Raw genomic sequence first — 21134 nt, forward strand, 5'->3', positions numbered from 1 at the left:
CTAAGCCCTGTGTTGCAAAGAGAACGTCAGCAATGTCTAGGCAACATGATGACCATGTACATACGCAACAGACAAACTTTATAGAATTCCTTCAAATCACAACAAGTACAAATAGTCTCAAAGTCTCTGAAAATCTTTAAATGAAGGGAGGTACCAGACTTTGTAAGATGAAAGACAAGCTGTGAAGCTTTGTGTATTCGGCAAATATGATGTCCAACACTGGACAGTGATTCCGGATATTGACTACTATTTCTTAGAATTCTTCATCAGCGTGGTGGGAGGATATAGAATTGGTTCATAAACCTATCTTATTTCAAATGAATATATGTAAATGGAAATATCAAATGCTGTGGAACAGTGCTCATGTAATCATGCAGTCACTGCTGACTACATTACAAAGTCTGGTAACAAGTACAAAATGAAATCTTTAGTCTCAAAGTCTCTGAAAATCTTTAAATGAAGCGAGGTACCAGACCACAGCATACCAGAACTGTGGTATACAGGGGGCAAATCAGCAGATAGTGTGTAATGTCCTCTACCTGATTGCATCCAGATATACATTTGCGATCCATAAGGGGAATTCCCTGAAATCTTCCCTCTAAATATGACGAGGGCATCTGCTAGAATCTTAGTTCTGCAAAGGTCCTGCGTAGCTGTGGGAAGGTCAGAGTCTCAAGGTAATGGGGCCTTGAGTGATGGGTCTTAATTTGGGGGTACCAAATAGAGTAATTGGCGGCAATGATGGATGCTCTGTCTTACGTTGGCATCCTGATCAAAAATCCAGCTTCTAAGGTCATGTGGGCTAAGGGCGAAGTAGTTCTCCATTTGAAGATTATAAGCCCTAAGCTTAAGGTAAAGGGACCCCTGACCATTAGGTCCAGTCGTAACCGACTCTGGGGTTGTGGTGCTAATCTCGCTTTATTGGCCGAGGGAGCCGGCGTACAGCTTCTGGGTCATGTGGCCAGCATGACTAAGCCGCTTCTGGCGAACCAGAGCAGCGCACGGAGCTGTTTACCTTCCCGCCTGCTAGGTTGGCAGGAGCTGGGACCGAGCAACGGGAGCTCACCCCATCACGGGGATTCAAACCACCAACCTACAGAGCTGTTACCCACCAGCACCCGACACACAGTGCCCCAAAAGTTTAAAACAAGAACATTCTTCTGTGGGAAAGCTGATAGCTAAGCGGAGTCCCGGAAAATAAGATGGCTGGCTTTCAGGTGGCCTTGGTTTAATCACAGATCACCTGGGCAACACTTACATAAAGGTAAACACGCACAAACCTCCAGGTATCTTATCTTGAATTTTGCTGGGGACCAAGGTGAAAGCGAAGGTATAAAGAGGCCGAACGCCCTACAGGAAAACCCTTCTTGCGAGGACTTAACAGCCGACAGGATGAACCTTGCTCGGTTCCTAATCTTGGCATCAAGTAAGTTGTGGCTCTTAAGGGATGAATGGGTGTTCCTACTGAAACGGGAAGTGGATATGCTGTGTTGGGGGCAAGGGATAAATTCCTTTATTAGCTGGGTTCCCTCTGAAGGATGCTTCTTGGTTAACAATTCATGGTACCTTTGGCACACCACCTCTGTTGCCTGGTGTGCTCCCTTGACCAGCACTGTCGTGTGGCTTTCCAGCACTCGGGGCAAGCAAATCACCAACACTGCAAGAGCGACCCCCTACCAGAGACAAGCAGGGCTGCATTGCATCACCTGTCCAGCTGTGCAGAGGGGAACACAGCCGGCTGATGGAGCCCTTGGCAGGCGAAACCCCCTGACACAGAGAGGAGCACTGGGGCAGGTTGTGCTGAGGTTGCCCCTTGCCTGCCTCCCCCATCCATGGGCCTGATCTGTTCCCACCGTCCAGGGAATGTGGCACACCAAGTGAGGAGCGAGCGAGTGCTGGCTGGGTGGTCATTCAGTGAGGGGCCTTGGCATGTTCCAGCTTGGAGACCGAAGGGCAGCCTGGCCTCAGGAATGAACCCTCAGGGTGGGGTTTTACTTTCCAGCTTGCGTTTAGCAGGCAGGATTACGCTTCAGCTCTCAGAAGCCTGGGAAATGTCAACCTAACCCTAACCGAATTCCTCTTGTGGGAAGTTTATGTCTCCTTTCTAGTCGGCTCAGACACGGCCTCCATCCCTCGGAACTTGTTGCAATTCCATAACATGATCAAATGCACCATTCCCAGCAGTGACCCACTGAAGGATTATGCAGACTATGGTTGCTACTGTGGCTTGGGGGGCAGCGGGACACCGGTCGATGAGCTGGACAAGTAAGCCAATTTCTCATCTTTGCCCTCTGCCCCCCCCCCCCGTCCCCAACGTGTTCCAAGGCTTTGCACCTCCTAATTTTATTAGGGTACCTGCAGGTGGTCAGTATTTTGCAGGAGGGGTTTAAGAACAAACCAGAACTTCAGTTTTCTACGCTTAAAGTAGACTCTACTGCAACAAATCTACCTTTAAAAATTTGCTCTATTTGGGGCTTACGTTGCACTTAAGTTGGGAGCTGCAACTACAGCAGAATGCTGAAGCATGATTGCTGGCAGAAGAGAGGGCTTGTCAGCATACAAAACTCTGCTCAGTGTTATGTACTGGTTGCTCATTTTCTACCAGGCCAAGTTCATGGTGTTACTCTTGTGGGAAATGCAACCTCATATAACTAGCATGTTTAGTTCGGGTTAATGCATTAAGGGGTTAAGACCACAGAATAAGCTGTTGTTGCTAGACCAGGTCACACCCTCTCACCTCCTGTGGGCAGTTAGGAAAGTTTTTTTTCTTTGCCTTCTTTCTGTTGTTTGTTCACATCTACTATGTGAAGCCTATCAGAGAGGATGTCTGAGCTTGACTGCTCCAAGCTCAGAAAGTGTGTTCAGAAACATTTGCCATATTTTGTAAACTTAGCCTTTTTACCTGCGTTTTTCTGGCTGCTGCATGGAAAAGCACATGAATTTGACCTTTGAAGTTTGTAAGTAAACTATTCTTTTAAACTTATCAAATAGTGTGGTCTCTGTTGTTCTAAAGGGATAGAAAGGGCAAGCTCTGTATACAAGTGACTTTAAAATGGGATGTTTAAAAGGTCTAACAGTGTATATTCCCGCTCTTCACTTTGCTGTGTGTTTTTGTGTTTTAAAACCTCTGCTGTGGCTCTCTCTTATTGGAGGGTATTCTGCCCCACATTTGGATCTAGCGATCTATCTACATACAGCAACAACTATTAGTATATAAAGCCTTTAACCTCTTGGAACCAGTTTACCTGCGAGATCACCTTACCCTGATACTGGTATGTGCCCACTTGACTGCTTCGATCTGTGGAAGTGCCACTGTTAGAGATGCCACATAATACCTGTTCTGGAGTTGTATTAACTTAATCTTTTAGTGTGGCATAGAATGTTGACGTGTGTTTCAATATGGCCTTTTACCTTATCCTTGATTTGAATTGGTTTTGAGTATTTGTTTTTAACTATACTTACTGATTGTTGCATTGTTTTCTTCTGGTTAAAGTGGATTGGTGTGCTTTAAATGGGTGCAGTGACATTGTCTAGAGAAATCAACGAAATCAACTAAACAAGGCAGCAGCTAAGTGTCTTCCAAGCTCGTTAAATCAACTCGAATGTTTCTAATTTTCGAACAGGTGCTGCCAGATCCACGACCAATGCTATGGTGAGGCCAAGAAGCATTCCGAATGCAAATTCCTCATAGACAACCCTTACACCAAGACCTACGCCTACAGCTGTTCAGGCAGTGATGTCACCTGCAGCGGTAAATGCAGCCTCCACCCTGCTTTGGCTATGTCAGAGGGCCTAGTTCAGCTTTCTCTCCACAAGCCTCCAAATTAAATCCCCAGTGTCTTAAATCAGGGATGGACACAGTTCCTGGCCATCTCGATAATGCTGGACTCCCAGCATCTCCCCCTCCCAGCCAGTGTGGCCAATGGTCAGCAGGTGTTGGGTTGACATCTGTATGTTTACAGGGCTTTATTTTTCAGCCAGAACTTCTGGCGTCTCCCAGGTGGGCACCTTAGCCATTATAAGAGAACAAGGGAGGCGTTCATAGTGAGTTCCGGTACCTCTTTTTCTAGAAAAATAGCACTGGTTGCAGATACTCCATCCCAGAGTTAAACAGGTGGCTTTCAGAGAAGATTGGACAAATTCAGGGAGGAGGCGGCTATCAGTGGCTACTAGCCAAAGTGACGATGTTCTGCCTCCATGGTCAGAGGTAGCAATGCTGGAAGCCACAGGAGGGAAAGGGCTCTTCTGCTTGGATCCTGCCACAAGCATCTGAATGGCCATTGTGAGAACTGGATGCTGGACAATTTGGGCCTTTGGTCTGGTCAAGCAGGGCTCTTGTTAATAATAATAATAATAATAATAATAATAATAATAATAATAATAATATATAAATATAAATATAAATATAAATATAAATATAAATATAAATATAAATATAATTTATTTCTTATATCCTGCCCATCTGACTGGATTTCCCCAGCCGTTCTGGGCAGTTGCCGACAAAATATAGCATCAAACAGTAAAAGCTTCCTGGAACAGGGCTGCTTCCAGATGTCTACAAAAAATTCTATCGTTGCTTAACTCTTGACATCTGCCAGGAGGGCATTTCACAGGGTGGGTGCAAGTACTGAGAAGGCCTCTACCTGGTTCCCTGTAACTTCACTTCTCGTAGTGAGGGAACCGCCAGAAGGCCCTCTGAGCTGGACCCTGGTGCCCGGGCTGAATGATGGGGGTGGAGACGCTCCTTCAGGTATACTGGGCCATTTAGGGCTTTATAGGCCAGCACCAACACTTTGAATTGTGCTCAGAAATGTACTGGGAGCCAACGTAGGTCTTTCAGGACCGGTGTTATGTGGTCTCGGCGGCCACTCCCAGTCCCCAGTCTAGCTGCCGCATTCTGGATTAATTGTAGTTTCCGAGTCACCTTCAAAGGTAGCCCCGCATTTATGTTCAGTAGTGGAGCTTGTGAGAGATCTCAGTCAAGGAGAGCAAAGCAGATGCTCTATAACAGAGCTACAAACCTTCCCCTAAAAACAAATTAGGATTCTAGAATTTAGGGTTCTTAAAAAGAAAGAAAGAAACTGAATTACGGTAAATAGGAAGCTGCCTAACACTGAGTGAGACCATTGGTCCATGTAGTCCAGTGTTGTCTGCACTGACTGGCAGTGGCTCTCCGGGATTTCAGACAGCATTTTAGGCAGGGCATCTCTTACAGCCCTACCTGGAGATGCCAGGGATTGAACCTGGGACCTTCTGCATGCAAGGCAAGTGCCCTTCCACTTGGCTAAGGCCCTTCTCCCAAGAAGTCACCCAGTTCATACTTGGCCTTTTCCTGCTTCAGATGACAATGATGAATGTGCGGCGTTCGTCTGCGAGTGCGACCGTAGTGCGGCCATCTGCTTTGCAGGGGCTCCATACCAAGAGCAATATAAACAGCTGGACACGAGCAAACACTGCAAGTGATGTTTGTGCTACAAACCATCCAAGGCCCTCGCTGCTGCTTCTCACGCATGATGATCCTTTGGCGGACAACTGGAGAGGTTGAGACAAGGTCAATACAGCCGTTGTGTGTTTTCTACAGCAAAGGGATTGCTTCCTGAGTCATGAATAAAATAAAAGCAGGCATCTAAAACTGTGTTTTATTATCCCCCGCCCCCTGCTGTATTTGCAAATATTCAGCTTGACACAGATGTCATGGTTTCCACACACTCTGCCTGGTATCCTTGGAAAGTGGCCACTTTATATCCTGGCAAATTGTGGACGATCAGGAGTTCATCTGATGGGGAAGAAATTTGATTCATTTCCCCAACATGCATAACGGTGAAACGATATGGGAGCCAAACACAGATGTCCTTTGGAAATTTGCCCTTCTCCAAATTTCGCAGTGCAGTTCACCAGCCCAGTAATTCGCAGAAATAAAATAAAAATTCAAGCATAAAAATGATAACCACATGCAATAAGGCATTATAGTCATACCTTGGTTTTCAAAGTGACCGTTCCGGTTTACGAACTATTTTTGGAAGCCGAACGTCCAATGGGGCTTCCACGGCTTCCAATTGGCTGCAGGAGATTCCTGTAGCCAATTGGAAACTGCGCCTTGGTTTCCAAATGTTTTGGAAGTCGAACAGACTTCCAGAATGGATTCCGTTCGACTTCCAAGGTACAGTTGTATATTGTGGGGAATGGCTTTGCCAAAAATGTATACTGGGCAAAAATAGCATTAAAAATTAGAATATTAGGAGAAATTCCCTGTAAAATGCTGGCAAATTTTCATGAGGACTTTAAAAGCAATGCTAAGTTGACAGAGCATTCGCCTTGCATGTAGAAGGCCCTAGTTTCAATCTCCAGGCAGGACTAGGAGAGACACCTATCTAAAACCCTGGAGAGTTGCTGCCAGTCAGTGTAGACACTGCTGACCTAGATGGACCCAATGGTCTGGTTCAGTAGAAGGCAGTTGCCTTATCATATTTGCGAACCCCAGTAAGTTGGTCGCTGTGAGAACAGGATGCCAGACTAGATGGGTCAAAGTGCAACAGTGCTCTCCCGTCTTGTTATTCCAACAACTGGTACTCAAAAGCGTTTACAGTGAAGATAGAACATAACCATCAAGGCTAGCAGCCATTGATAGCTGGTGCTGGGAATGATGATTGGCTGCTTTTGATCTGTGATGCTACAATTGCATAGCTGGAGGCAACAATTGGGACACGTAAGGGATTGGCTCATCTGCCTCTGATGTCACAATTCCTCCTGAGGCTGGGAGCTATAGGGCATCAGAGCAGAATGGGTTGCCTTGCAAAGCTGCTCTCTACCAGCCACCTCAGAGTCAAAACTGCACCTCCTTTCCTGGCTAGCTGGCCCCAAGCATCAGCTACTTGGCTACTGCAGGTCTATAAAAGCCTTTGGGAATAAGTAACACCTGCCAAATAGAGGTACCACTTTAGTTAGTCGTTTGCCTTAGCGGAGTCACTGCTTCCGCTGTAAGGTTTTGTCTGTAATCCTCCACACACTTCGTGGGGAGTAACTCCCATTGAACACAGAGGGAATTACGACTGAGTCTTTGCCTCTTAAGAATATAAGAAGAGCCTGCTGGATTGGGCTAATGGCCCACCTAATGTCCAACCAGTTGTTAGGAGGAGCCTCAGCCAATGAGAGGCATGGGCAACTAATTCTGGTTTTCCCCCTCACCTCCCTCCCTGCTGGGTTCTCAAAGGAGCAACACCAGGGGTCAGCAAACTTTTCCAGCCGTGGGCCAGTCCACTGTCCCTCAGACCATGTGGTGGGCTGGACAATATTTTTCGGGGGGGGGGATAAACGAATTCCTGTGCCCCACAAATAACCCAGAGATGCATTTTAAATAAAAGGACACATTCTACTCATGTAAAAACACACTGATTCCCAGACCGTCTGCAGGTAGGATTTAGAAGGCAATTGGGCCGCATCCGGCCCCCGGGCCTTAGGTTGCCTACCCCTGAGCAACACTAACGCCACCTTCACACCATGCATCTAAAGCACTGTGATGACATTTTAAACAGTCATGCCCCCCCAAAGAATTCTGGGAGCTGTAGTTTGCTAATGGTACTAAGAGTTGTCAGAAGTCCCCTGTTCCCTTCACAGAGCTACAGTTCTGTGGTTTAACAACCAGTCCCTCTTCACAGGGAACTCTGTGAATTGTAGCTCTGGTAGGGGAATAGGGGGGTCTCCTAATAACTCTCACCACCCTTAAACTACAGCTCCCACAATATTTTTTTTTGGGGGGGGGAGCAGTTTTGCCTATTTAAAATGGCATCGTAATGTTTTAAATGCATGGTCTAAATGTGACCAGAGTTCTCTGCTATTACTAAGCAAACTTTTGCTAACAAGAACGTTTCTTACATAAGTTCTGTTGCATATTTTCAGCAGTAAATAATAGACAGTAATACTAGCCTCAGTCCAATAGTTATAAAGCATTTTGTAATGACACCCATTTTCCTGAACTCAGCTGACCGAAATTTCCTCCTTACCCTGCAACTCCACTGCATGTTATATAGAAAGAGCTTATTTCTTGCTATCCTTTCCAGCATGGCAGATTTGTAGTCGTATATTCCGCTCAATAACTAGGGACTTAGATAACATCGTAATATAATTTCCAGAGCATTTCCCCCGTATATTTTGCTGGCGCTAACATTTTTAAACTAACTCTTCCACTTTCCGTTCCAGTCTTTCTTATCAATCTGTACATTCGCCGTTTCACATTCGTTCTGATTGAGGTTGCAATCAAAAACCTGAAATGGGAAAAACTGGACCCCATGACAAATACGTGATTGCATTTAATGTGCCTAGACAGCTGTGAAAGGCCCTGTTCCAGTTTGCAATTGCTGCACACGGGGAGGGCCTTTTAATTCTTCCACGTAGACCATAGTCGTGATCAACCCAACCCCCCACTCCACCCCCGCAAAACCTCAAAGCATAAGAATCCAAGAAGAGACTGATTACTGAATCAGCCCAATGGCCCATTTTGCCCAGCATGCCCCAATGTGAAATCCACCAGCAGGACCTAAGCACAACAGCACTCTCCCCTCCAGAACCCCCCCCCCCAGAAGCTCCACTCCACCTGCCCCTCCTCCACTGCTGTTATTTTCCTTTCAGATACGGTTGTCATGGAATTCTACTCAATATTGATCCAGAGCAGATTCCAATGTCTAGTTAGCAGAGTAACAACTTAAACACGTTGCAGGATTCCCCAAAAATAGATCACAGGGAACTGTATTTCATCCAGCAGAACTTTACTGCTACTGAAGGCAAATGAGCATAACTCGTCACAAATCCAATGCGTTCAGGACTGGCACTGTCCATAAGAAATCCACTTGCGGCAGACTTAAACTTACAAGAACTTATAATAAGTCTAAACCTTAACACTAAGCATACAGAACACCACACCAGAAGGAAAAGAGAGAAAGTTAAGACCAAGGTCCTTCTGGCCTATTATTATAGTCAAACAATCCACTGGGTCTTCTGCTTTTTTCATTGAACTTTATGAGACTTCCATTGAAATCTACAATTTGACACAATGAATATTATACCTTATTTATTCAAAAGTACAGCCGGCTACGTCTTGTGTGCTTATTGAATCTGTTATTATTATAGTCAGCATGATCTTCACAGAAAGCGATAACAATCAGTTTAATCCAGCTGTACTCAGCTTCTCTGAAGGAATAACCCAGGCTTCCTCAACCTCGGCCCTCCAGATGTTTTTGGCCTACAACTCCCATGATCCTTAGCTAGCAGGACCAGTGGTCAGGGATGATGGGAACTGTAGTCTCAAAACATCTGGAGGGCCGAGGTTGAGGAAGCCTGGAATAACCCAAACATCACGAACCTTCTGCTTGCTGCTTTCAAACAGAGAAGCTTCCAGAACCCTCTTGAATAAATTAGAATAGGAAAGATCTCTACACATCAGACCCATACTTTCTGTAATAAGAAATGCAAACTGACAATGGTAGCCTGTGGGACACAGCTCACCGCTTAGAAATATACTTTGCCCCTTCTGTGACCCCTGCACACCCCACAAATTTCATTTCTGGTACTGCCATTGACCGTCTCCAACCACAGAGGCAGAACATAGCCATGGGTTGCCTTCCCCTCCATTAATTTTTGTCTAATCCCCCTTTAAAGCAATCCAGGTTGGTGACCGTCTCCACATCTCCAAGAATGCACACAAATAGGTATATATGTAAACAGCCTTGAGACTGGGAAATGATATATAATGAATTGAAAAAGATGTTTAAAATAACATTTGTAAAAAACAAACCCAGAAGCTTTCCTTTTTGGAGATTATAGGAACAGAACTACACAAACTGTATAGAATGTTATTCGCCCAAAAATGGAAAGAAGAAGTCCCAGAGAAAGAGGAATGGATACAAAAACTTATGGAATATGTGGAGATGGCAAAACGTACCTGAAAAATAAGAAATCAAGATAACAAACTTTTTATAAAAGAATGGAAATGGTTTATTTAATATTTGCAAATAAAATGTAAACAGATCAGAACATTGGATTATTGTAATAACCTGCAGTTACATAAGAGTATATATTTAAAGTACATGAGTAAATGAGTAAATGAGGTTAATTTGGACCACAGGTATGAAATTCACGGCATGTAATGCCTTAAGAGAAAATTTAATGAAAATGATTTATAGGTGGTACATGACACCAGTCAAGCTTGCAAAAATTTACCATTTGCCCGACAATAAATGTTGGAAATGTAATTAGACTGAAGGTACATTCTTTCACCTTTGGTGGACATGCCCAAGGATTAAGACATTCTGGGAGATGATATATAATGAAATGAAAAAAGTATTTAAATATACATTCCTTAAGAAACCAGAGGCCTTTCTCCTGGGCATGGTCGGCCAATTGGTGTTAAAGAAGGATAGAACTTTTTTTATGTATGCAACAACAGCAGCAAGAATACTCATCGCGAAATATTGGAAGACACAAGATTTACCCACCAGGGAAGAATGGCAGATGAAGTTGATGGACTACATGGAATTGTCGGAAATGACTGGCAGAATCCGAGACCAGGGGGAAGAGTCGGTGGAAGAAGACTGGAAAAAGTTTAAAGACTATTTACAGAAATACTGTAAAATTAATGAATGTTAGAAAAATGTTGGAATGAAGTTATATGGCTTTAGTAGAAATGCTATAAGGAATTAAGTATAAATAGATTAATAGAGCTTTAAAGAGAAAAATATGGTTAGAATGTTTTAAGACAATTATAGGATAGAAAACAGAGGAAGATGGAAAGGAATTGCTGAAACAATTATTAGAAGTGGAATACAAAAAGGGAGGTGTGAGGAGGTCGAGAAAATAAGGGAAAGAAAGATAAGATGTTGAAATTGGATTGTGTTTTAAATGGTTTTTGTTTTGTTTTGTTTGTTTCATTTTGTATTGTATTGTATTGTATGTTTTTTCTTTTTTGGTTTTTTGTAGTGTTGTGTTTAATTTGTTGGAAATCTAATAAATATTATTTTTTTAAAAAGAGTATATATTTTTTGGAATATGCAGAAAATATATTTAAAAAATGAAGCAACCGCAGAAAGAGGGGGAAGGAACTCGACTTTTGAAATGTTAAAATGATTGTAAAATTATTGAAATGTATAAAACTGAAAATCCTAAAAAAGAGACTGTGGAAGGCGATTACTAAAATAATAAATTACTAAATTACTAAAATAATTAAAATCAAGAACTTCTTTACCTTCTTCTCCAGGGATATGATGGAGACCTTGGGTGAATTTGACAACGAATCCCCACTCTATGTCTCTTTCTGCAAGCGGATTTCCCCAGAGGACTTTGAGAAGCAATCTCTGACGTACACCCAGAAATCCCTGCAGGACCTTTATGTCAAAATGGAGCAGAACCCAGGAATCTGCGAGTCGATTGTGCGCAAGAGGAAACAGCTGGAGAGTGAGGAGGCGGGTATGGCGTCCTACTTGAAGGTAAAGCTGGGGGCACCTCGAGATGTCTGGAAAAGAGGTTCGAGAGAGAAACGAGAAAGAAAGAGGCAAGCCTCAAAATGGAAGTTTTCTGCATTTTGAGGCTTGCCTCTTTTGCGCCTCGTTTGTATTTAGAGCTTCTCTTTCTCTCTTCATAGTAAACCGGCTGCTTCCAGACATGGATGATTCAGCACAGTGGAGGCTAAACCCCAGTTCAGGGTCCTGAGATACCTCACCTGTGCCCAACACATTGTGCCAGTCAAGTGTTTAACAGCAGCATTTTGCATCAAATGAAGTCTCTCTCAGAGGGCCACCCCATCCCAATAATCCACTTGAGGGGGGTTGCTAATATATACAACAAAAATTGAGCGTATTCCGTTCTTAGCCCTGCATCTAATCTCCACACAAACCCACCAGGCTGGGCAACCCCACCTGACAGCAGGTGATTGACAGGGGGGGTTGTCCAACTCACCTGTCCTGGTTGGCCTGCGGAGGCAGCAGTATTCCAGTACGTTTCCAAGCACAATTCAAAGTGTTGGTGCTGACCTTTAAAGCGCTAAACGGCCTCGGTCCTGTGTACCTGAAGGAGCGTCTCCACCCCCATCGTTCAGCTCTGAGGTCCATCTCTGAGGGCCTTCTGGCAGTTCCCTTCCTGTGAGAAGTGAGGGGTTACAGGGAACCAGGCAGAGGGCCTTCTTGGTAGTGGCGCCCACCCTGTGGAACGCCCTCCCAGCAGATGTCAAGGAAATAAGCAGCTATCCTATATTTAAAAGACATCTGAAGGCAGCCCTGTTTAAGGAAGTTTTTAATATTTACTGCTGTATTGTTTTTAACACTCGATTGGGAGCCGCCCAGAGTGGCTGGGGAAACTCAGCCAGATGGGCATGGTATAAATAAATAAATTATTATTATTATTATTATTATTATTATTATTATTATTATTATTATTATTGTAGTGGTGACAGGTCAGGATAAGTTTCTCCAGCCCTGCCATGGTGCCCAGCCTATCTTCCACCCAGCCAACCCTTCTCTTCCAGGCCAAGATCTCTTCACTATTCAAACACAGCAACTCAATGGAAATGGAGGAGATTCAAGAAGAGGTAGAACAGCTGAAACGGGAGATGCAGAAGGCCAGCAACTACGCTTTTGGTTGGTCCTGCCTTCCTCTAGGTAGAAGGGCTGGGAAGGGGCTACTCCTGGACTTTGCTCCAGCCAGGAGGGGCTATGGACATGCCATGCCACTAAAGACATGGTTCCTTCCTTTCCGAGGAATCCTGGATTCTGGAGTTTATCCGTCGCAGGACAACAACTCCCGGCACCAGTACTCCAGTAGTAACAAACTACTTTTTTTTACTCCTTTTCAGCGGCCAAGAGGGCATCACAGTTGGAGAGACGGGCAAGGAAGACCATGCCAGGCCAAGCCAGGCTTCCGGAGCAGGTTGTTGCAGCCATGCCCAAAGTCTTTGGTCCTTACCCAAAGCAGGTTTGTACCAAGATGCTTTGCCCGCCCTCATCCCCAGTAGGAAATCAACAAATCTGTCCATTTTGGTGGACTGGGCAATAACGGGTCTTCCCTCTCCACCCCCAAACAGGCAGAGAGGTCGACGGCTTCTTTGAACGTGGACTTGAAGCAGCCCCAGGTTGGCATATCACCAGTCAATCAAAAGAGGTGGGAGCTGATTGAAGGGCAAGGTGGGCGGGGCGGGGGGTCTCAAAGTGGCAAGGCCATGGGTGGGATAGAGACGTTAAGAAGCCGTGTTTCCCAAAATTGGGTCTCCAGCTGTTTTTGAACTACAATTCCATCATCCCTGACGACTGGTCCTGCTAGCTACGGATGATGGGAGCATAGCTGTCAACTTTTCCCTTTTCTTGCGAGGAATCCTATTCGGAATAAGGGAATTTCCCTTTAAAAAAGGAAAACGTTGACAGCTATGGATGGGAGTTATAGTCCAAGAAGTCCCAAATTTGGGAAGCATTGTAGTAAAGTGGGTTTTGGGGTTTTGTTTTTTTACAGAAACTTTGACAGGTCTCATGCGGTAAAACAATACCATGAAGCATTTGTGGAGGCAGACCATAGCCATTGTGGCTAGTGGCCTCCTCCAGCCCTCTTTGAAAATCATCCAGGTTGGTGGCAATCACCAACTTTTTTACAATGTTGTGAACCGCCCTGTGATCTTCAGACCAAGATCTACAACTCAGCAACAAGTGCAAACGAGACTGGTCTTCAACAGGCGCTTGGAGGCAGTGGTGGGCTGGATGCAGCGGTGGCTGATGTCAATGGGGACTGGTAGGGCAGAAAGCAGGGAGCCCAACAGTAGGTGGCGCCAGAGCCGATGAAAGGCAAAGCCAGCTAGTTTGAGTTTTGTCCCCCCCATCATCTTCCCTGCCGAGTTATATGAGGGCAACACTGAGACTGAGGAGGAAGAGGAAGCTGAACAGATACTCCCAACCCCTCCCCTGGTAGTTAAGGAGGAAGGCAGGCAGGTAGGGGTTGGAAGAGAGCAGATTGCGGTTGGTGGGGCAGCACCCTATTCACCCTACAAGTGGACAATGGAAGTATGAGAGGTAGTAAATGTGACAAAATTAAGTACAGTGGTACCTTGGGTTAAGTACTTAATTCGTTCCGGAGGTCCGTTCTTAACCTGAAACTGTTCTTAACCTGAAGCACCACTTTAGCTAATGGTGCCTCCTGCTGCCACCGTGCTGCTTGAGCACGATTTCTGTTCTCATCCTGAAGCAAAGTTCTTAACCCGAGGTAATATTTCTTGTTTAGCGGAGTCTGTAACCTGAAGTGTCTGAAACCTGAAGTGTATGTAACCTGAGGTACCACTGTAATCTTAATCCAGTCAAGGGAGTAATGAAGGACTTTATTCATTGAAAAAAATTGAATTTATTTATTATGTTCTAGCTGCTATGGGCCCATGTTCCTTGGGAATTCGAAGAAACAAACAAACAAAAAATCTGTGCAGTTTTGATATCGGTGGTTAAAATCAGTGTAGTGTTGAAAGGTTCAGTCCACCATCTTGATTCAAAACAGTGTCCAATTGGATTCAAACAAGGATGAAAACCTGCTCCTTGCAAAATTTGATTATGATAACTTAATATATCCAGATGCATAGCAAGCAAACAACTTCCCCGGTGTAGCAAAATGCAAGAAGATATCCAGCTGTTTACACTGGGAGATCAAATGTTTTTATTCGGACAGGCCTTTTGCCCCTAAAAGGGCTTGATCTGGCTGTTGTTAAGTACGATGAAGTTTGTTCAGCCCCTACTATTTTACCTGTGTATGGCTCTGCATACACCATGCGCAACACCCACAAGAACTGTGGGAACCACAGCTGTCAACTTTTCCCTTTTCTTGCGAGGAATCCTATTCGGAATAAGGGAATTTCCCTTAAAAAAAGGGAAACGTTGACAGCTATGGTGGGAACTGTAGTTTGTTAAGGAAACATTGGGTTATTGTTCTATAATGGGGAAAAGACAGTTCACAGGATACTTTGGGGGTAATTAATATGTTTTAAATGTGCTTGTCATTGGCGCCGACTCCATGGGGCCTGAGGGGGCCCGAGCCCCCTCAAAAATTCGTTTGGGGGGGCTCTGCCCCCCCAATAATCTCAGGCGCCCCTCCAGCACAGCGCCACCGTCGCCCCTCCCCCAGCCCAAAATGCACAGGGTCAGGCTGCATGCCTCCTGCCCTCCCTCCCGAGCAAAAGCTCCCCCCGCTTTCCTTCGGAGCTGATTAGTAGGCGCAGCACGCTCTCCCCTATTCGCTCACGAGGAGGCGGCGCCACTTTATCTGCATATTCATGAGCTTATTTATTATTCATGAGCTTTCGCGGGCTCCCCCAATATTTTTTATGTCGGCGCCCCTGGCTTGTGTGGATGATGGTCAGCCACCTTGAGTGCCTTTTGGTGGGAAAAGTGAGACATAACACAATACCGAACCATTTCCTTTCTTCGTTTCTAGCAGTACAGTCGACCTGCATCCTGTTATACTGAGCCCCGGTGGCTGCCGTTCCTCATTCCTGGTTAGCAACACCTTCAGCAGGGCGAAACCCTCCACTTTTCCGAGGTAGAGTTTCTCTTTCGAGGTTGTCCACACATTCATGGTCCTCACTCCGCCTGTGCAAGGAGGTGTTTTGTTTTGACAGTGGGCACAAAGAGCTGGCCTGTGTGGCATCTCTGAGGCGCTTCTGCTAGAGAAATCCCATGGCCTTGAACCAGGCCCTAAATCAGGGGTCGGCAAACTAAGGCCTGGGGGCCAGATGTAGCCCACTGGGCTCATTAATCCAGCCCACGAACCTTGCGGATCCTGCCGCCCACTCGGTCAGTCCCCACGCTAAACCGGCATGGCTTTGGATTGGCTGCCGGAAGCTCCTGCAGCCAATCCGAAGCTGCGGATGCCAATCCGAAGCCGAGCAGGAGGAAGCAGCGGCAGCGAGGAAGCTGCCTCCGCCGCCCAGGCCAGCAGCATGGGCTCTGCACCCCGTAGACCCCTGGCCGAGGCAGAGGATGACGCTGCCAAAGACGAGGCAGTGGCAGGGGTCCTTTCGAGGGGCAGGGTGTGCTTTCGGGAAACCAATATGAAACCACAACAAAAGCTAAAACACATTGCTATCCCTAAAAAGCAGTCTTTAACAAATCCACTTTAAAACAGTTGTTTAATTAATACCACTTGAAACGGTCATGGCTCCAACCCACAGAAGAATCGTGGGAACTGTAGTTTGCAAAGGGTGCTGATAGTTGTTGTTATTTATTAAATTTGTATACAGTGATACCTTGGTTCTCGAATGGCTTAGTTGTTGAACAAATCGGTTCCCACATGCCACAAACACAGAAGTAAGTGTTCCAGTTTGCGAACGTTTTTTGGAAGCCAAATATCTGATGTGGCTTCCACTTGAGTGCAGGGAGCTCCTGCAGCCAATCAGAAGCAGCGTCTTGGTTTTGGAACAGTTTCGGGATTCGAACAGACTCCTGGAACGGATTAGGTTCGAGAACCAAGGTACCACTGCCCTGCCCTATACGCACAGGTCTCAACATAAAATCACAATATAAAAACACAAAATACCATATCAAAACACAAAACGGGGGATTAGAAGAATTCCAACGCCCCATCACAATGCTACAATTTCCAGAGTAGTCCAACTAGCAATCCCTCTGCCCAGGGAACTCTGGGAATAGTAGCTCCGTGAGGGGGATAAGTGTCAGGAGTTCAGCCTACACTTGAGTAGGACCCTGGTAGAGACACATGCCCGACTGGCATGTTCTCTCCCTCCTGGTCTTTCATTTGGGAGCTTCAAAAGCTTTCTTCAGCCCGAACATCACAGCGACCAATGCCAACCCACACCAGCACACTTAGGGATCCGCAGAGTCGTTGCAGGTCATGCATGACAGACCTCAGCAACTCAGCATTTTGGCTAATCTACTTTATTTACGTATAAACACACGTATAAACAGCAAAGAGGAAAAAAACAAAGGACAATAGTCCCACTTCACAGAACACAGTAACACAAACATCCTGTCTCCGTCACTTCCCACTGTGGAGTCAAAACATGGACCGTCATGTGACAGACAACAATCCCATGACTGCAATCATGGAGCAGGAATTCTAATGAGGCTCAGCAACCTGAACGGATGGCAGCTCCCATGATTCCTTGGGGGAGCCATGACTGTGTGGTTTGAGTGGGGTCTACGATGGCAGCGCAGACGCGCCGCCATCATGAGATATTAGGGATTCCTCACGGGGGCAGTTTCTCTTTCTCTTCCAGGACTGCTGACAACGGTCCGACTGATTCTATCCAAAGCGCCAGCCCAGCGAGCACATCCTCAGTTCTGAACGCACCTTTGCCGGCCCAGCCGAGAGTCAGAAAAGAAGACACACAGGATAATGAAAATCCGGGCCCCAGTTCCCACCCTACGGGGGCCTAGATGTCTCTTGGTGTAGTGGAAGATGCTAAGCAAATGAAAGTTCAGTGCATGATCCTTACCCGTGTGGTGGTTCTGATGTCCTAACACCTCCAGAGGAGGGAGGGAGAGACAAAATGGCTAACCAAGCTCGCATCCCATTTAAAACACTGTTACACTACTTTGACAGCCATTGAAGATGTTGGGGACCATAACTTGTTAAGGGTGCGGGGAACTGTAGCGCTGTGCGGGGTGGATGGGCAGATCTGTCCATTTTGGCTCCTTTCTCACTTTCCCAGTCTTCGGTTGTCTCCAGCTTTCGGCATTCAGGCTACAATACCGAATGAACCACATAAACTGGATCAGGTTTTTTTTAAAGCCGGAACTCACCAGAACTCAGTTCCGGCACTTTTCAGGTGGGATCTACCTCGCAAGACGAATGCCTCTCAAGACGAAAAACTCGCAAGACGAAAGAGTTTTTCGTTTTTTGAGTTGCTTCGCGAGACGAATTTCCCTATGGGCTTGCTTCGCAAGACGGAAACGTCTTGCAAGTTTGTTTCCTTTTTCTTAAAACCGTTACAGTAATACAGGGTGCATTGCTTGAAGAGGTGCAGTTGCGACTTGACTTCGGGGAGCAACTCATAGCACGCGGTGTGGTAGCCTTTTTTGAGGTTTTTGAAGATTTTTTTTGAAAAAATTGAAACCGTGCTTCGCAAGATGAAAAAACTCGCAAGACGAAAAAACTCGCGGAACGAATTAATTTCGTCTTGCGAGGCACCACTGTATAGCCGTTATAAGAGAACAAGGGAGGTGTGCGTGGTGAGTTCCAGCACCTCTTTTTCTATAAAAATAACAGAAGGTGTTTGTCTCCTTTTTTGTAAATAATTTTTTTATTAATTTATCACAGTTATATTTTCACAAATAAAAACAATAATTAACTCACATTTCTACCAAATCTAAATTTATAAAAATGCCTTTTCACAAACCTTCTCTTTGAGATTCTTTAAATCTCTGGACTTCCCTCCGTACCCTCTTCTGGTTCCTTATTTTAACCAAGTTCTTCTACATTTCCATACTTACACTTTTCCAATTATTATTTCCCTTAATTTTATCTATTTTTCTGCTAGTTGCAAGCGTTTACTTAAAATCCTGCTAATGTTTCAACTTGTTTACAGTATTTTTGCACATAGACAATAAACAATTTGTATTTGTACAAACAGAAAGTGTTTCTCAAACACTATCCACCCCAACTCCTAATACGGCAAACTCTTTTTTTTAATTTGGGAGTTTTTAAAAAGTAGTTTCTCATTGCTTTTGCAATAAGGGTGAAACTTAAGCAGTCCTGTTTAGACCCGTGAAAATACACAGTTCTTTTCAACCTGGCCTTGTATAATGGCACAGTTGGATCTGAATACAGTGGTACCACAGGTTAAGAACTTAATTTGTTCTGGAGGTCTGTTCTTAACCTGAAACTGTTCTTAACCTGAAGCACCACTTCAGCTAATGGGGCCTCCTGCTGCTGCCGCGCCACCGGAGCACGATTTCTGTTCTCATCCTGAAGCAAAGTTCTTAACCCGAGGTAATATTTCCGGGTTAGCGGAGTCTGTAACCTGAAGCGTATGTAACCTGAAGCGTATGTAACCTGAGGTACCACTGTAATGTGTGTGTTGTCTACATGAAATCTGTTAAATGGAACTGGATACAGCCTCCTGATTCTATCAGATTTCAGTTTAAAAACAAAAGCAGTACACAAGTTTCTAGTCCTTATAGATCTGAAGGAGAAAATAAACTAAAAAAAAATAATGTTTCTCAAGGGAGTGTATCATTTTTCTGGGTTTGATAGAAACTTGTAACACACCAAATCCCTCTCCTCAAGATTCCTTGTCTATTATTATTATTTTGAGAAAACAACAACTACAGAATTAATAATAATAATAATAATAATAATAATAATAATAATAATAATAATAATAATATTAATAATAATAATATCTTTATTGTCATTGCCCCCTCTCGGGGACAACGAAATTACTTGGCTGCTCCATCCACCCGGGTAGGGCACTCCACACAGAATCAAAACAAGTATAAAAACACTAATTAAAACAATACAGTATAAAACAGCAAGGAAGATTAGATGACGAAGATTAGATGATGAATTGATTTGTTTACAGCGGAACATACCATTACAGCTGGAGTGGGGAACCTGCAGCCCATCTGACCATTGTCATACCTTCCAACATTTCTCTGATGAAAATAGGGAAGTCCCATTCCGTAATGATAATTTTACTATTTATACCCCACACATTTTACTGGGTTCTCCCAGCCACTCTGGACAGCTTCCAACATATATTAAAACATTAAACTTTTTTTTTAAAAAAACTTCCCTATACAGGATTGCCTTCAGATGGCTCGAGGGTCGGATAACTCCATACCCACCACCATTTCCGCAATGAAAATAGGGACATCCTAAGGAAAAGTGGGACATTCCGGGATCAAATCAGAAACCGGACCGGCTTCTCTAAATCAGGGAAGTCCCTGGAAAATGGGGACACTTTGAGGGTCTGCATTCAGCGGCAGAGCATATGCCCGCGCTGCCGAGGGCGGGCGCACTCCCGAGGGGCGCGGAGGGTGCCCTCCCACGTGCCACAGTTCAGCGTAGGTGTCAGGTGTGCATGCAGGAGCCAGGCCCTGTGACCAATAGGACTTTGCAGGACTGGGGCCTTCCTAAGTTTGTTCTGAAGAGGCAAGGCGTGGCCTCACAGGTGAGGCCAATTGGTAACTCACAGCACTTGGTGGCAAGAGCCAGGAAGGGATATAAGGTCAGCGTTTCCCTTCAGCTCTCTGCCACAGCAACACGCTTCTTGCCTTGCTGTGTTTGGCTGCTTGCTTCCTGATCCTTGAACCTCGGCTTCTTGTCTCCCTGCTTCTTGATCCTCAGACCCTTGACTTTGTGACTCCTTGATCCTTGGACCCTTGACTTTGTGACTCCTTGCTTCTTGATCCTCGGACCCAGAGAAAACATTTGGTCAGTTTGGGAATCAAAATAGTTTCAGGTCAGCCTTCCTGTGCTGATCTATGTATGTGCTTGGTTGGTACACTTATGAACACTACCATATATCTAAGACCTCAAAATTCCTATCACAGCAGCCAGTCTGGGCCAGCGCACTGTGATATGAGCACACATACACACATGCCTGGTGCGGGGTGCCGGGGTGCCAACTTGAATAAAATATTGTGGGGGCCCAGGTAATCCCCGCCCTCTGTAATCAATCACATGACGCAGTGCACACACACCATTTGAATGGGAATGCCCATCAACTTTGTGGGGGCCTGGTCCCCTCAAATATTTTATTGGGGCCAAAGCTCCCACAGGAGTTGATCCCTATCCAGCAGGGCTGGATTTAGGTCTGATGAGGCCCTAAGTTACTGAAGGCAATGGGACTCTTTATATGTCCAGCTGTTTTTTGTCAACAACAAATTGTCGCTGTTTTTGTGTTAAATATATGCTATATGGTAATTTATGGATCTATTATGTATCAAAAGCCATTTGCACATAACAGTCCATGCAGAATTTAGGCCTCCTATATATAGAAATGAGCAAACCAGTGATATTTCAGGGAGCAGGCTAGCAGGTGGGGCTCATTACATCATAGGAGCCTATACAACACAAAACACTGCTGCTGCATGTAGCTTTTATTTTATTTGTTTTTTATCTTATATTTTGGAAATGTACATCCATGTTTTTTGCCCTTTAAATTT

General features: G+C 45.0%; 2 protein-coding genes across 5 annotated transcripts; both read left to right on the forward strand.

Annotated features, from left to right (window-relative positions):
- Positions 1-1133: 1133 nt before the first annotated feature.
- On the forward strand, positions 1134-5632 carry LOC309521284 (phospholipase A2-like). The gene is made up of 4 exons (XM_082203619.1): positions 1134-1426; positions 2091-2265; positions 3624-3751; positions 5342-5632. Exons 1-4 carry the CDS (start codon positions 1393-1395, stop codon positions 5461-5463), a joined length of 459 nt encoding a protein of 152 aa, XP_082059745.1. The 5' UTR covers positions 1134-1392; the 3' UTR covers positions 5464-5632.
- Positions 5633-6755: 1123 nt separating this feature from the next.
- On the forward strand, positions 6756-17457 carry LOC309521116 (uncharacterized protein). Of its 4 annotated transcripts, none has more exons than XM_082203463.1 (7): positions 6756-6929; positions 11246-11474; positions 12509-12620; positions 12836-12954; positions 13064-13140; positions 15439-15543; positions 17240-17457. In XM_082203463.1, exons 2-7 carry the CDS (start codon positions 11250-11252, stop codon positions 17397-17399), a joined length of 798 nt encoding a protein of 265 aa, XP_082059589.1. In that variant the 5' UTR covers positions 6756-6929; positions 11246-11249; the 3' UTR covers positions 17400-17457. The 4 variants fall into 4 exon arrangements, with proteins under 4 accessions (XP_082059589.1, XP_082059590.1, XP_082059591.1 ...); XM_082203464.1 differs by having other exon boundaries at positions 15442-15543; XM_082203465.1 differs by having other exon boundaries at positions 13064-13111.
- Positions 17458-21134: the final 3677 nt, after the last annotated feature.

The sequence above is a fragment of the Podarcis vaucheri genome, assembly GCF_965113315.1.
Source record: "Podarcis vaucheri genome assembly, chromosome: 16".
NCBI lineage: Eukaryota > Metazoa > Chordata > Lepidosauria > Squamata > Lacertidae > Podarcis > Podarcis vaucheri.

Coding starts and splice junctions, on each gene's coding strand:
- LOC309521116 (XM_082203463.1), top strand. CDS start 11,250: ATGATGGAGACCTTGGGTGAATTTGACAACGAATCCCCACTCTATGTC. Junction 12,955..13,063: donor TTGGTCCTTACCCAAAGCAG/GTTTGTACCAAG, acceptor ACCCCCAAACAG/GCAGAGAGGTCGACGGCTTC. Junction 13,141..15,438: donor TCACCAGTCAATCAAAAGAG/GTGGGAGCTGAT, acceptor CTTCGTTTCTAG/CAGTACAGTCGACCTGCATC.
- LOC309521284 (XM_082203619.1), top strand. CDS start 1,393: ATGAACCTTGCTCGGTTCCTAATCTTGGCATCAA. Junction 2,266..3,623: donor CCGGTCGATGAGCTGGACAA/GTAAGCCAATTT, acceptor ATTTTCGAACAG/GTGCTGCCAGATCCACGACC. Junction 3,752..5,341: donor CAGTGATGTCACCTGCAGCG/GTAAATGCAGCC, acceptor TTCCTGCTTCAG/ATGACAATGATGAATGTGCG.